General features: G+C 36.3%; 1 protein-coding gene across 2 annotated transcripts; it reads right to left on the bottom strand.

Annotated features, from left to right (window-relative positions):
* Positions 1 to 580: 580 nt before the first annotated feature.
* On the bottom strand, positions 581 to 9,119 carry LOC131164887 (homeobox-leucine zipper protein ROC3). Of its 2 annotated transcripts, none has more exons than XM_058122420.1 (12): positions 8,811 to 9,119; positions 8,102 to 8,372; positions 7,746 to 7,945; positions 7,537 to 7,654; positions 6,690 to 6,878; positions 5,464 to 5,943; positions 5,227 to 5,328; positions 4,846 to 5,058; positions 4,571 to 4,739; positions 4,130 to 4,398; positions 3,900 to 3,995; positions 581 to 1,621 (listed from the first exon to the last, which is right to left on the bottom strand). In XM_058122420.1, the coding sequence occupies exons 2-12, from the start codon at positions 8,246 to 8,248 to the stop codon at positions 1,184 to 1,186; spliced, it is 2,421 nt and encodes an 806-aa protein (XP_057978403.1). In that variant the 5' UTR covers positions 8,249 to 8,372; positions 8,811 to 9,119; the 3' UTR covers positions 581 to 1,183. The 2 variants fall into 2 exon arrangements, with proteins under 2 accessions (XP_057978403.1, XP_057978404.1); XM_058122421.1 differs by lacking the exon at positions 8,811 to 9,119 and adding an exon at positions 8,477 to 8,591.
* Between the last annotated feature and the right edge of the window lie 4,900 nt (positions 9,120 to 14,019).

Here is a 14,019-nt window from a genome sequence, read left to right as displayed (position 1 = left end):
CTCTCTCTCTCTCTCTCTCTCTCTATATATATATATATATATATATATATAATGAATTGCCTCTCCGTCTTTCTCCCTTGCAAAACGAAAATCTTTTATTAAATTTATTGTTTAAATTTATGGACACTCTTAACTTATTTATCAAGATAACGAGTTGCTTATCTATCTTTCTCTCCTTTAATACAAAGGTCTTATTGAATTTATTTTTCAATCCAATGAGATATATATATATATATATATATATATATATATATATACTATAAAAAAACTCAATACTAGACGAAATAGAACGACCTTAAATTTTAAGGCCAGCCCGCCTCCTACTTTTGATTTATATAGCAGAAAACTATATTAAATTTCATTAAATTCATACAAACTAAAAAAAAAATTTAAAATCCATATTCTCAAAATATAACCATAAGAGAGGTTAAAGTTTGAATTTTTGGTTAAAATTTATGTAAATTTGGAAAAAAGTTAATATTATTTGCACAATATTTTCATCCAAAGCTTCATACATTTAAATTAAAATCTAAATTTTAAAACACCCAAATGCATGGTAAGAGATAATAACAATAACTGAAAAAAAGAAAGCAAATTAATTAATCAAAAGAGTATTTTCAAAACAAACAAACAAACAAACAATAAAAATAAAAAGGTAAGGGGGGAAAAGAAGGGGAAGTCAATTCCCGAACCATGACCCTTGCTGGCTGGTGAGCCCAAGGGTCCCATCTGGTGCGCTCTTGACTCCTCCTCTCGTTTTACCTTTTTACCCCCCGGTTCTTTTACCTTTTTACCCCCCCTCCCTTCACAAGTTCACATTCATTACGCTGTCTACCTATCTTCTCCCTAACCAACCTCATCTCTCTACTGCTTCCTTTATTTACCCTTAGTTGTCAGAACGGGAACCACACCTACTAATTTTTGACAGAATTACCCCCCACTACTTTCCTGAATTACCCAAAACCCCTCTCCCTTTCCTATCTCCCCTCCTTCCAAAACTGACCCCCCAAAAAAGAAAGAGAAAAAGCTATCCCTCTGCCCCTCTTGGTAATTTAGACCAGGGCGCACGTCCAAACTTCAAGACCAAAATGCCCATGCTCCGAGGCAAAAGGAATTATTTCCACGATACCACGGAAGGGCTGGAGAGAGAGAGGGAGAACATTTTGGGTAATTCGGTTGGTGACTACTGCTTGGGTGGTGGCTCCGTGCAAGAGCCATTATCGGCGCAGGAACCCCCGGCGCTGAGGGCGGCGCTGATCTGGTTTACCGTGTTGCAGAGGTGGTTGTTGACGGCGGTGACGGTGGAGAGGTTGAGCTTTGCGGTGGGGATGGTGCTGGCCAGAACCTGGAGACCCACGGTGAGGAGGCAGCCGCAGGAGCTGGGTGGTCCGTCGACGGAGGGATGTGTTGGGCGGTCAGCGGTGGCGGGGCTGGAGCTGGGGGCCATCGGAACGATGACGAAGCCGACGGGGAGGAGGGGAATGGAGGAGGGGTCGTCGCCGCTCATGGCAAGCTGGATGGCGTCGACGTCGATGCTGGTGAAGGCGACGAGGCTGCCGGAGTCATCGGTGCAGCTCTCTTGCAGCATAAACTCCACGTTTTGGGATGAGTTGCTCGCTACCTGCAATTTTGTACATATATATCTATCTTTGTTAATCATTAAATTAATTAAACAAACCTAAAATTTTAGCTCTAGTTTAAAATTATTGAATTTTAACATATAAATTGAGAATATACATATATATATATATATATATATATATAAATACTTAATTTATTTTGATAACTTTTTTTTTCCTTCAAATTATTTTCAATATTAAATGGATAAATTTTGAAAAACATTGAAGTGATGTTTGAGTCTAAAATTCACTATTTTTGGTCTTGAATTTAAATTTTGAAAATAGAACTGGATATAATTTTGTATTGTAAATTTTGGGTCAAACACAAGGTAATATTTTCAACACATGCATAATGAAAAATTATTGCTAATTTAGACTAGCTTGAAAAAGAAACAATGGATTCTAAAATTATTTTTACTGTGCACCTTTGTTTTTTCAGAAAATTTGCACCAACATATTCTTCACTATGAACATTGTTAGGGATATTGCAAATTAGGCTGGGCTAGCAAGCAAGCTTGAAATCTTATCATCTTCAATTTATATATTTGAATTTGCGTTAGCCATAGCTAGGCTTCTTTGTTGTACTTCTTGTATAGACACAATAATGCAATTAGAAAGCTAAACTATGAAGGTAAAACATTTTATTCATCAACCTTTTCTAGTAATCTTGTTGTCAAATTTATTGTTGAAATTAAATTTCATTTGACGCTACAGTTGGGAGCATGAATTTCAGGTCTTGAATTTGGATTTGAGTGAATTTAATCAAATTTTAATGCAATTTCATATTACATTTTATCTAAATCCAATACAAATCCAAATCCAATATCTCTCGATCTAAACATCGGGTGATTCTATTTATTGTGTATTTATACTATGTAAATGGGGTATAGTAACAAGGTAAGTGTACAACAAATACAAATTCTAATCTCTATTAAACGATATCACAATCATTCAAGCTTTTGTATGGCGAAGCCTTATTTGACTTAATTATAACTGATGAAAAGTGAAAATGACTACACATAAATGTTTGTTTTTTGGTCCAAAGGGAACTCAAATTTCCTAATCAAAACTTCATTTAACTTCACCTATGGACGTAAGTCTCCACCTAGATGTATGCTTTTATCTCATTTAACAACTAGACTTATCCTTGAGAATTGAAGATATAGACTCATCCCTGAGAGGAGATAAGCTTAAAATAGACATAGATGGAGATACGCATTCTGTGTTGCCACATTCACTTTCATTTGCCCTTTTACTATATATATATATATATATATATATATATATATATATATATATATATACATATATTTGTTCTAGGCGAACCATATTAGAGAGATCACCAAAAGAAAATTTTGAGAGTTTCCATAGTTTGCTTGCCATTTTGTAGGTGACTGACCAGACACAAGTGGTTTGATGGAAATTGATGACAAAAAGAACCTTAACATATATTGTTTAAATGCCCATAGAAACTGACAATCATGCATTATGCATGTATAATTACTTTGTAATATAGGCAAATTGTTTGTATAAGCGTTGTTTTTTTTTTAATATATTTTTCTACATGTGTTTTTTATTTGCATGCACTTGCTGATCAATTGCCGCAACTTTAGCTCTACTTGCTAATTAATTGGGACAACCCACAAGCTTAGCACTTTCTAATTCAGCAATGTTGTTCCAAACTTGAACATCCTTCTCTGATTTCAAGAAATTTCAAACAATGCATGTCCAAATGTAAGTTCAGTTGACTTTGTGCAACTAGCTATAATCTATTGCATGGATCATCATTAATTCTTTTGTTCAAAGCTAAGTTCACACTCACACACACATATATAAAAGTGCGACAAGAATTCAATTATCTAAAAACACATTCGATAGACTCTAATTTCTACTATTTTGGAAAAATGATGAAAAATTATTTAAAAATTTACATTTTTAGAAAACATAAGGAGATCACTTAATATTCTAATTTTCAAATGCTACACAGAGAACTCAAAAATAAATAAATAATATTTTTAAAAATTTTCTATAAAAATGCTGAACAACCCAAAAACAATGAGATGTTCTGATTGTAATTCAATTTTTTTTAAATGAAAATAAAAGGTTCAATGAACAAAGAAACAAGACTCAATTAATTACGAAGCTAGCTTTGCAAAACACACATTCCTAGCACTCGTGGCCAAGAGCTAGCACATGCAATATGAAACAATAGGCACAAAAAAATTAAAATGAAGAAGAGAGAATAAAACTCTATATGTTGGTTTTGCAGAGAGATCTTACATTAATCCGAAGAAGAGAAATGCAGTTCCCAGGATGAGAACCATTTGCAATGTGAGCCACCTCATGCAAGGAATTCCCACTGGACAGCACATCCAACTACATGCACATACGCACCGAGGCTATTAGAATGGCAGTCGAAATTATATGATCCTATTTTTTGAAAATTATATATATGGCTTTGATCCTATATGGGGTTATCACAAATTGATAGGATCGGTCAGTAGAGGTACCTGAGTTCTGCGGCGTTCATCCCGCAAGAGATCGAATACTTGGTAGTGAGGGTATGGCAGCCAAGTAGTGGAAACAGCACAAAGGATGACCCCATTGGGTTGGCCTGCCTCTGTGATCTTTCTTGTGGTTATTCTAACTGTGTCGTCCGCGCAGTCGGAAAGGGCTGTCCATGATTGTCCATCGGAACTGCTAATGTTTGTGCAGAATGTCCTTGTCATTCTCTGTGCCAATTTCATCAAGTTCTTCCGTGCTTCCGGAGTTGGTATTACTGTTAATTAATTTCACCAAACGTACATATAAATTAATGCTCAAGTTAGGGTTTTAGAATTCAATCTATAATGCTTAGTTAGGGTTTTACATTACATATGTGTATTGGGAAGGATAAATTTAGAAGGATTGATTAAAGGATATTGAATGAATTGAAGAAGGGAATTAAGAACCTCCAAGGTCAGAAATGTTTCTAGCCATAAGGCTGGCAATCCTCTCGCACTGACGTTGGAGGACCGCTAGCCAACGGTGTGCTCCAAATGCCATCCCACTATTCACCAAGTGGTTGAATATCTGATGAACTGGTTTCTCCTCTACTTCTGCATGTTCTACCCATGTTACCTACACGTTATATTGCCATGCAACAAGTTAATTCGGGGAACAATACAAATTTGATCTTATGAGAATCCAAGTCAAGACATCCCTTTGAAATAGATTTGGCACAAACCCTAGAATATCCATTGGGCATGTCTTGAATAATGCAGCCAGAGGGCCGTCTTCGGTATCTAGGAAAGGAAGGTTGAGCATTGTCATGGAAGCTATCAATAGGGAAATCAACAATTGCCCAAGTTCCCTCTTCCACATTTTGTTGGCAGTAACGCAGAAAATGCGCCTCCCGGGTGGGCACCAATGGTGACTGAACTTGCAATTCTGCATACATCTGCCAAATTACCAACAACAAACAAAGATTATATATATATATATTAACAGCAGCAAAAGAAACAACAAATTAATTCTGCAAAAAATTCTGATCATTAATAATTAAATTTCAGTTAAAATATTCATAAGATTATTAGTGCTACATATGTGTATATATATATATACTTACCAGGTGGAGAGAACCACTAGCATGACCAGAAACGCCAGAGGAAATAACCTGCTCAGTTTTTGCCCTAGAAACTATGGAAGGAAACAGCTCCATCCATTTATTCTGAAATAGCCCAAGCAAATAAACAACATTTTTAGTGAAGCTGATTAATTTACAGACGAAAAGGACCATGAAATATTGCTTTTTTTATTTTTTTTCAGAAGAGAATAGATCCTTATGAAATTGGAGGGTACTCACAGCATCTATGAAGGCATCAACTAGGGTGATGCTATTCATTATGACTACAGCGCTGTGTCGAGTGGCTTCGGTCCTGAACTCACTTGTCTCCTGCTTGAGATTCAAAGGCCACGGAAACATTTTCACGTGCTCGCCGATATTTAGGACTTCCTTCCCATTTTCGTTGCTTTGGATCCAAAGGGGCTCGCCCGCTTGGCACATTTTCACGAGTTGATCCAAGGACGATGCCGCAAGCTGCAGCGCAAGCGATTTTTCCTCTTCCAACACCACCAATGCAGCCTCGGAGAATTGGGAGTTTTCCGGCATTAGCGGCAGAATTGGAATCAAGTCGGCGCAATTGGGCATGGGCTCCTGGAAATGCCTCGAGTAGATATTCATGTCCAGCTCCAATGAAGGAGGGAGGAAAGGAGGAGCTGGTGGTCCTATTGCTGGCATGGGCCGGCCGGTATATCTTGAAGTGAGACAGCACACACGTTCCAACTGTAATACAGTCCAATTGAATTTTATAAATTAAAACATGAAAAATGAAATGATTCCATTTTCTTTCATCAATTTCAAAATTTCTAGTGTGATGCATTTGTATCCTTGCTATTACATGTATTACTATCATCTCAGCTAGTTAGGTTATCAAGTGCAATGGCTATGTTTAATATTAATTTGTTCTTAGAATACATTATTTTATGGGTCAGTTTCTCTCAGACATGCAGCTCTCAACTTTGGTCATAATTATTTTGAAAATATCTTCAGGTATATCTTTCACCATTTGTATGTAATTACTCAAAATGCAAGAATCTGAAAGAAGGATGGACAGGTAACTAGAACAAGATATTTTTAAAAATCGTGCATTTATGATCCATCAACATTAATTTGTAACTGCTTGAAACCATTCAAAATCACAAAAACATTTTAAAATTTTTTACAGTTTTGAAAGCAATTAATGCGCGATAATTATAAATGCATTTGCTTGCCTTGAACCCCTCATTAATTTTAAAACAAACCCATTTGCCAATTTTCAAAAGGAACAAAAACAAAAACCCCACTTTCTCCTTCGGAAACAACACTAAAAATGCTGAATAGAATTAATTGCAACTAGGTATCCATATGCTCGCCATTAATTCCTAGCATTGTCCATACATTTACATATATACGTATTTTATATTTACAGCGAAGAAGCAAAATTAATGCATAGGGTAGAGCAACATTAATATAGAGGGCGGGTAGGGTACCTCTTCTTTGAGGCGGGCATTTTCAAGGCGAAGCTGCTGTTCTTCAAAAGATATTTCTCCTAGCAGTGCCGGCCCTCCACAGTTAGGGCATATAATATTGCGCAATGCCGCTTGCAGCCGATAATTCTCACTCTTTAGGTTCTCATTTTCTGCTCTTAGCACCAAATTGTCTGCTCTATCTTGCTGTGCCTATAAAATTACGACAATAAAAAAAAATAAAAGAAAATTGAATACACATACATTTGTGTATCATTTAATATGATTTTGTTATTTTAACTAATTAGATAATTTTTTTCACGTGTTGATATCATATTAGATTTAATATATACTTAAATATAATTTTTTTTTTCATTTGAAAAATGTATGGTGAAATTAAATGGAGAAGTAATACTAAGAAATGAGATTTAGTCTTGAGGTAGGGTGGGTTTTGACAAAATGGGATATTTCTTAATTGAAACCCTAGGATAGGGAGAGACATTAGTTGAAGAGCAGAGGGTGCAGGTAGGGTTTATTGAAAACCCTGGTTTGTATATTTATGGGGTACAGACTGTAGACAGAAGGGGATAGGGTGGAAGAGGCCCCAAGTCAAGAGGATGCGCACAAATGTATGTAAATCTACGTTGTTGGGCGTGGTGACGGGCATGCATTTATAGCAGTGGGTTTGAGCTTTTAGTGCTTTAATATGAAGAAGTTAGCGTAATTACACGCCAACTCATTAAACCCCACCCTTCTCATAACCCATTTCGGAAACAGTGATTGCAATGGAAGTTAAATTAAGCTATGGAAATTCCACCACACACGAAGAGAGAGAGAGAGAGAGAGAGAGAGAGAGAGAGAGAGAGAAAACCTTCATCTGGGTTCGGCGGTTTTGGAACCAGAACTTGACTTGGCGAGGTTTGAGGCCGAGATCTTGGCTTAACTTCATTCGCTGCTTATCATCCGGGTGTGGGCATTCCTTAAATAAACTGTAATACCATAACTTACACAATCATGCATTTGGAAATAAACCTTTAGAGAGAGAGAGAATTTTGGGGGGTGGGGGGGGGAGGGGCATACGCTTCCATCTCTTGGATTTGGCGAGCGGTGTGCCTGTGATAGCGTTTCTTCTTGGGCTGCTGATCTTGCTGCTGCTGCTCACTCATGTCTAGTTCGTTCCCTGATAAGCCTTCTATATGCTCGCTCCCTGACCCACTTTGTTCCATATCATCCTTTCCCGATCTCATCATCGTCACTCCTCCTCCTCCTCCTTCCTCTTTCTGCACACCAAACATGTATACATCAATATATAACCCAACTGCACCATTAATAATTTCCCTTACTTAAACTGAGAGAGAGAGAGAGAGAGAGAGAGAGAGAGAGAGAGAGAGAGAGAGAGAGAGAGAGAGAGAGAGAATGGAACTAGAAGTACTTACGGGGATGATGGGAGTAAAAGGAGGTGGGAAAGACATGTTGGGCATGAAGTTGAAGTTAGGGTTTCGGAGCGGAGAGGAAAACAGGGCTTCCGAAGACACCAAGTCCCCTCCCATGGCGGAGGACATCACCTGGCAATCTCCATACATTCTGCCTCCTCACTCGCTTTTAATCTCCGGTACTTTTTATTTAATCCAAAGAATAAAAAAAAACCTGAAATATTCAATTAGGGTTTGCTTTAACTTCTTCTTTGCATTAGCAGCAGAACCAGACCTGTAAATAAAATCACGGAAAGATTTTTAAAAAAGAGAAGAAAGATAAGGATGACCAAAACCCGGTAGAGAACACAAAAATATGAAAAAGAACAGAGAAGGCACCCAAAACATGCAAATCCAAAACATGAAGTGGAAGAAGAAGCTGACAATTAGCTAGAAGCCTAGCTAGAACAAACTCGATCACTCAAAAAGAAGACCAAAAGCTTCCCAAACTCTTCAGATCACACTCCGAACCAAAACTGCTGACGATAACCCAAGCAACTTCAAAAGAAAAAAATAAATAAATCTGCAAGCACTAATTTTTACCCTCCGCTCAAGGCTACAAAAAAACAAAAAATCCTTCTTGAAAGCTCCAAGCTAGATAATGAAGACTGAAGACAAACCCCAAAAAAAAAAAGAAGAGAGAGAGAGAGAGAGAGACAGCGAGATTGATTACCAGTGTCGGTGCAAGTATTTCTGGGAAAAATGAAGAAGTCCCAAGAAACCCTTTGCTTCTTCTTCTTCTTCTTCTTCTTCTTCTCTAAATTGACAATCTGTGTATATATGTTTATAAGTTTGAATGTATGAATGTGTCGAATTGGGGGTTTAGGCTCTGAGGAGGAGCGAGGGCATAAATTATAAATGGGTAAATACGGACTTTAACTAGGGGGGATGACGAAAAACCGATCAACGCCAACCCCTTTCCTGTCTTCCTCCACGTTGCGCTGTATTTATGGCAGACACAGAGCGTTTCTCTCCGCTTCCAGGCCCAGCCCCAAGTCAAACCTTTCTTTCTTCAGTTGCTTTCTCTCTCTCTCTCTCTGGTACTTTTTTATAACACATATGTTCAGTAAAAAGTAAAAAGAGAGAGAGAGAGAGAGAGTTTGGTTTAGGGTTCCAGCTTTTGGTAAATGGTAAGCGCGTGTACGAAGAGCAGAATTAGGCTAGGGGTTGGGGAGAGTGGTGTGGGGCACTGTGGGGGTGTGGTTGAAGGAGTCATGGAATGGCTGAGGACAAGTGGTGTACCCTTCAACCATACCTATCCCTTCATAAATCCATTCCTCCCTCCCTCTTCACTCCAAATTTTAAATTTCTATTTGTCATCTGTGACAACAATAAGCACCTATAGCTCCTTAAATTAATTAATAATAATCATCTTATTATTATTATTATTATCCAAAATGGAGCTTAATTTGTTGCAAACTGAGTAAATAGGTTTACTTCTTTCATGAAATCTTAAGCCTTAAGTTTTTCTTGGTTTTGTTTTATTTTTTGGGTTCAGTGTAGGTTTACTCGACCGAATTGCACAAAGAGAGCTAGGTATTTCATACCAAATCTCACACCCTCTCAATAATTGAAATATATATATGTTAAAAAAAAAAAATTTCAAGCTGTATGTAACTGTTGAAATGCCTCATAAGGAAAAATCTTGATTCAATCATCGGTGATAATTTGAACTCATTGAGATTTTCATCGACGCTGTTAAATTTTATTTCATGTGAAATTATTAATTATTTTTCTACTTGTCATTTTTAAGAAAGCAAATATTTAAGCTCCTTTTGGAACTTGAAAAGCATATACCCTTCTGGAAAAAATTACTGAAAGGAATGAAAAACACAAATAGAAAGTAGGGAAGAAAAAAAAAATACATCAAGTCAATGAATAAAAAATTAATTTTATATATCATTAACATTCAATTAATTATACTAAAATAAATTTCATCTTTAGTAGTATTTGATATAGAGAAAAATAGAATGTAAAATAAGCTTCTTTTTCTATTTTTTTCTTTTCTTTTTCCAAAAAAAAAATCCCCGATCCAAATGGATACCGCTTATGATCCGTTTGGATCAAGATTTTTACTTGAAGAAAGAAAATAAAGGAAAATAAGGAGAATATTCATTTCTCATCGCATTTTCCTTCTATATTTAACATTGCTAAAAGCAAAAGTCTACTTTAATATGATTAAAAATTAAGATAATTAAATATTAATGATGTATGAAATCAAAATTTTGTTCATGGATTTGGTATATTTTTTGTTTTCTTTCTCATTTTTTTTTTTTATAACCAAACATGAAAATGTGGATTCCTTAATATTTTCATTTTATTTTCCTAACATTTTTTGAGTTCCAAATGTGACCTTAAAGTTTCTTAAATTAATTATAATATAATTATTATTATTCAAAATGAGAGCTTGTTGCATATAGAGTAAATAGGCTAAAGTCTTCTTATACCCTCCTCACATCTAGGTTTAAACTACACAACAAGCTAGAGGTAGCCTGTCATCTCCCATTCTATATTCCTTCTCACAACTTCCTAGTGAACTAACCTGGAAACTTCGACATTAGAATCTTAAATTGTAACTGTTGAAATGCTTCATAAAGATTTTTTTTTTTGAATTTTCCATTAGTATAGTAATATGAACTTATTGAGCTTTTGGTTCGTATGGTTAAATTTTATTTCTTGTAAAATGCTTAATTATTGGAGAATTGAGATGCTTGATCACTTGAAAGTTTTTTTTTTATAATCTGGGGACTCCAGCTACCGTCGCATCACTTTGGACACTATGATACGGCATCAAACTCAAGGGGGGTGAAAGTTGTCCGCCCATTGACGCGCCCCTGGTAATTCACGGAGATAAACTCTTAAGAGGGAATCGAACCCGTGACCTTGGGCTTACCAAAGTCACAAGTCACTCTTACCACTTGAACCAACCCGGCTGGACATTAATAAGAAAGCCACTCCTGCAGATTAATATCGTGCAAGCTTGAGGCACTAACTATTGATATGTATTGTGGTAGGGATGCTGCATTTGTGAGAATGTTTTATGATATTCAATTTTGAAGAAAATAGGCAACATATACTTTTAAGGACAAAAATTAATAATGGAGCCCAAAATAAGTAATATTTCACGGTCCTACTTATTGAGTACATGTTTAGTTCAAGATGGAATGCCTTTTTTATACAAAAAAATTCAAAGCAATTGTCATTGTCAAAACTCATTAACTTCAGCACAGGGAAAGCTTTTGCAATTTAATCAAAATAATTTAAGCTGGTTTTTCTTTATGTGGTGTATGAAATGAACCCATTCCAGATTGTGGATGGCTTGGTTTTGGGTTTGTTTCATTTTGAAACCAAAACTGATCAATTTGTATTTAATTATATAATTTGGAAAAAATTATAAATTGCAATTGGATCATAAACTTAATAATCAAATCATAACCCATTTAAAGAATCAAATTGATGGGTCATAATTTGAGTCAATTAGGATGGCGATAATTTAAACTTTAAAATTGACTAATAATTAAATTAGGCTTCAACCTATGAATATATATATATATATATATATATATATATATATATATATATAGGCAATTAAAACACTCCACATAAAATAGCTTACTACAAGTACAAAACGTATATTTAACCTACCGACCACAACTTATAATAGCTAATTAAATATCAACTTGAGGGCATTACAATACTAACAATAATCTATAAATAAAAAGTAAAAACATGTTTACAAGATCATGATCTTTAAATTAAAAGTTAGTGCTTAATTATATAGTGATAGAGAATCTAACTGATATACCCTAAATATATCAGGGACAAACATTCAATTTGCAGCATTAAAGCACATCCACTATCAAGGCTACCATCGCTCAAGGACAGCTGTCATGAATGTGTCAACCCTATATAAACCAAAGCAAGCCACTCCTGCGCCACAGACAGTTGTGGTCAACCCCATAAAGGCTAGAGCAATTCGCACCCGTGCCATAACTCGCCAATAAATGGTCATACAACCTCGGGTCAACTTCTGCCACTATAAATAGGGACTTGGGGCGAAAGGTCAAGGTAAGTCATTTATTAACCCATTTTACTATTGCATTCAACCTCTTTGAAACATTCCCTTACTTAGGCATCGGAGTGATCCCCAGAGTACACCCCGGGTCCTCCAAGCCTATTATGTTTTCACCCTTTTCAGGTCATCGGAAGTCGAAGAGTAATGTCGCAGGTCTAAACCATTTTTATCCCGCAACAGTTGGCGCCATTTGTGGGAACTATTTTTGAGAGGTGCTCATCTTGCTTCCAATATTTGATTCCCGAATATGAATACAACCTATGGCTCAAGCTCCGGCCCTGCCACTGGTAAAGAATCATCCCAGTCCGTTCATTCCACACCTAGAGATCATTCGGGGGTCACCATGGAGAAATTTCTCTCTTTCCAAAGGAGAATGGAGGCCTCCTAAAAGAAGATAAAGGATATGTTCAACCTACTCTTGCAGCAAAAGAGTAAGAAAGAACATGGCCCCCACTAACAATATGTCAGCCCTAGCTCACCTAAGAAAGTAGAGAACCCAAAGAAGAGTGAGGAAAAAACTAACCTAACTAAAAAGGTGGAAGACGTGAATAGCATAGGAGTAAATGAGCAAAGATAGAATGAGTTAGAGGAGAGAATAAAAAAAATAGATCAAATAGAGAAGATGATAAAAAGGGGGCGAACCACCCCCTCTTACGGGGAATCCTCTTTAAAATCCTCGGAGCCGCCATTCACCAAAGAAGTGATGGAGATCTTGCTCCCCAGCAAGTTCAAAATGCTGACTTTTGAAAGGTACAAGAGTTTGACTGACCCGATCGATCATTTGGACACCTTCAAGGTATTGATGCAATTGCAGGGCTCACGAACACAATGCCTTTTTTCTCTGTACGACGAACATCCTACCACTTAAATGTCTACTAAAAATAACATACACAATCTGCCTCTCTCCCACAAAAAATACTTTGTGCAAAAGAAATAGTATTACTAAGGAGGAGGTTAGACTTCGATAAGTGGATAATAGTTTTAGGTAAAATCAGTGTATATAGCTTCTAGCATGAGGTGCAAAGAGTAGCAATTTTATTCTATTTTTTAAAATCCATTACAATATTGTCATTTCATTAGTATGGCTAAACTGCAAAACAAAAGACTAGAAACACCAAATCTAGTTCATTGAACTTGAGTTGTGTAGTAGGAAATAGCCCATTCTTCTCCGCAAATCCCTTATGAACCCATTTCCAAGAGCATGAAATTCCCATGTCCATATCAAAGCACTTGTAATTATAAGGAAAAATATTGTCCTTTTTGGTCACTTATTAATTGACGCAGAGGTCTGAGAACTTCTATACTAAATGTAACCTTGCAACTCCAGCAAGTCATGGAAATGACTAATCCATCTTGCAATTTTGTAGGCAAGGCCTCCAAAAGAACTAAAAAAGTCACAATCACCTAATTACATTACCTCTTTGCAGACCAGCAAATTTCCTTCGTGTGTCAAGTTGGAAGTTTTAACTAAGACAACCATGAGTCATTTCACTTCAAACTAGCTGCACTAATTACATCCCTAGTTCCATGATTCAACATTACAAAAGAAAAGGTTTTGAAGAACCAATACCTGATAAACTCACAAAAAATTTATGAACAAAAATTTGAAGTGAAAAAGTGAGTATTAATGGGAAAGCAAGAAGATTGAGATTTGACATCCAAAGAGTTAGCAAAAATCCAGAGGAAACTCTGGTCCAATTAGTTATGGTACTTGTTAGTTGTTCCTTGTGTTAGCTCTATATCTTTAAAACAGTGTTTGGAGTGGTTTCGAGGAAGACAAAGCCGCTAGAGACTTGAATTGTAACCA

Source organism: Malania oleifera, chromosome 9 (genome assembly GCF_029873635.1).
Source record: "Malania oleifera isolate guangnan ecotype guangnan chromosome 9, ASM2987363v1, whole genome shotgun sequence".
Lineage (NCBI taxonomy): Eukaryota > Viridiplantae > Streptophyta > Magnoliopsida > Santalales > Ximeniaceae > Malania > Malania oleifera.
This window is presented reverse-complemented; position numbering and strand designations above follow the sequence as displayed.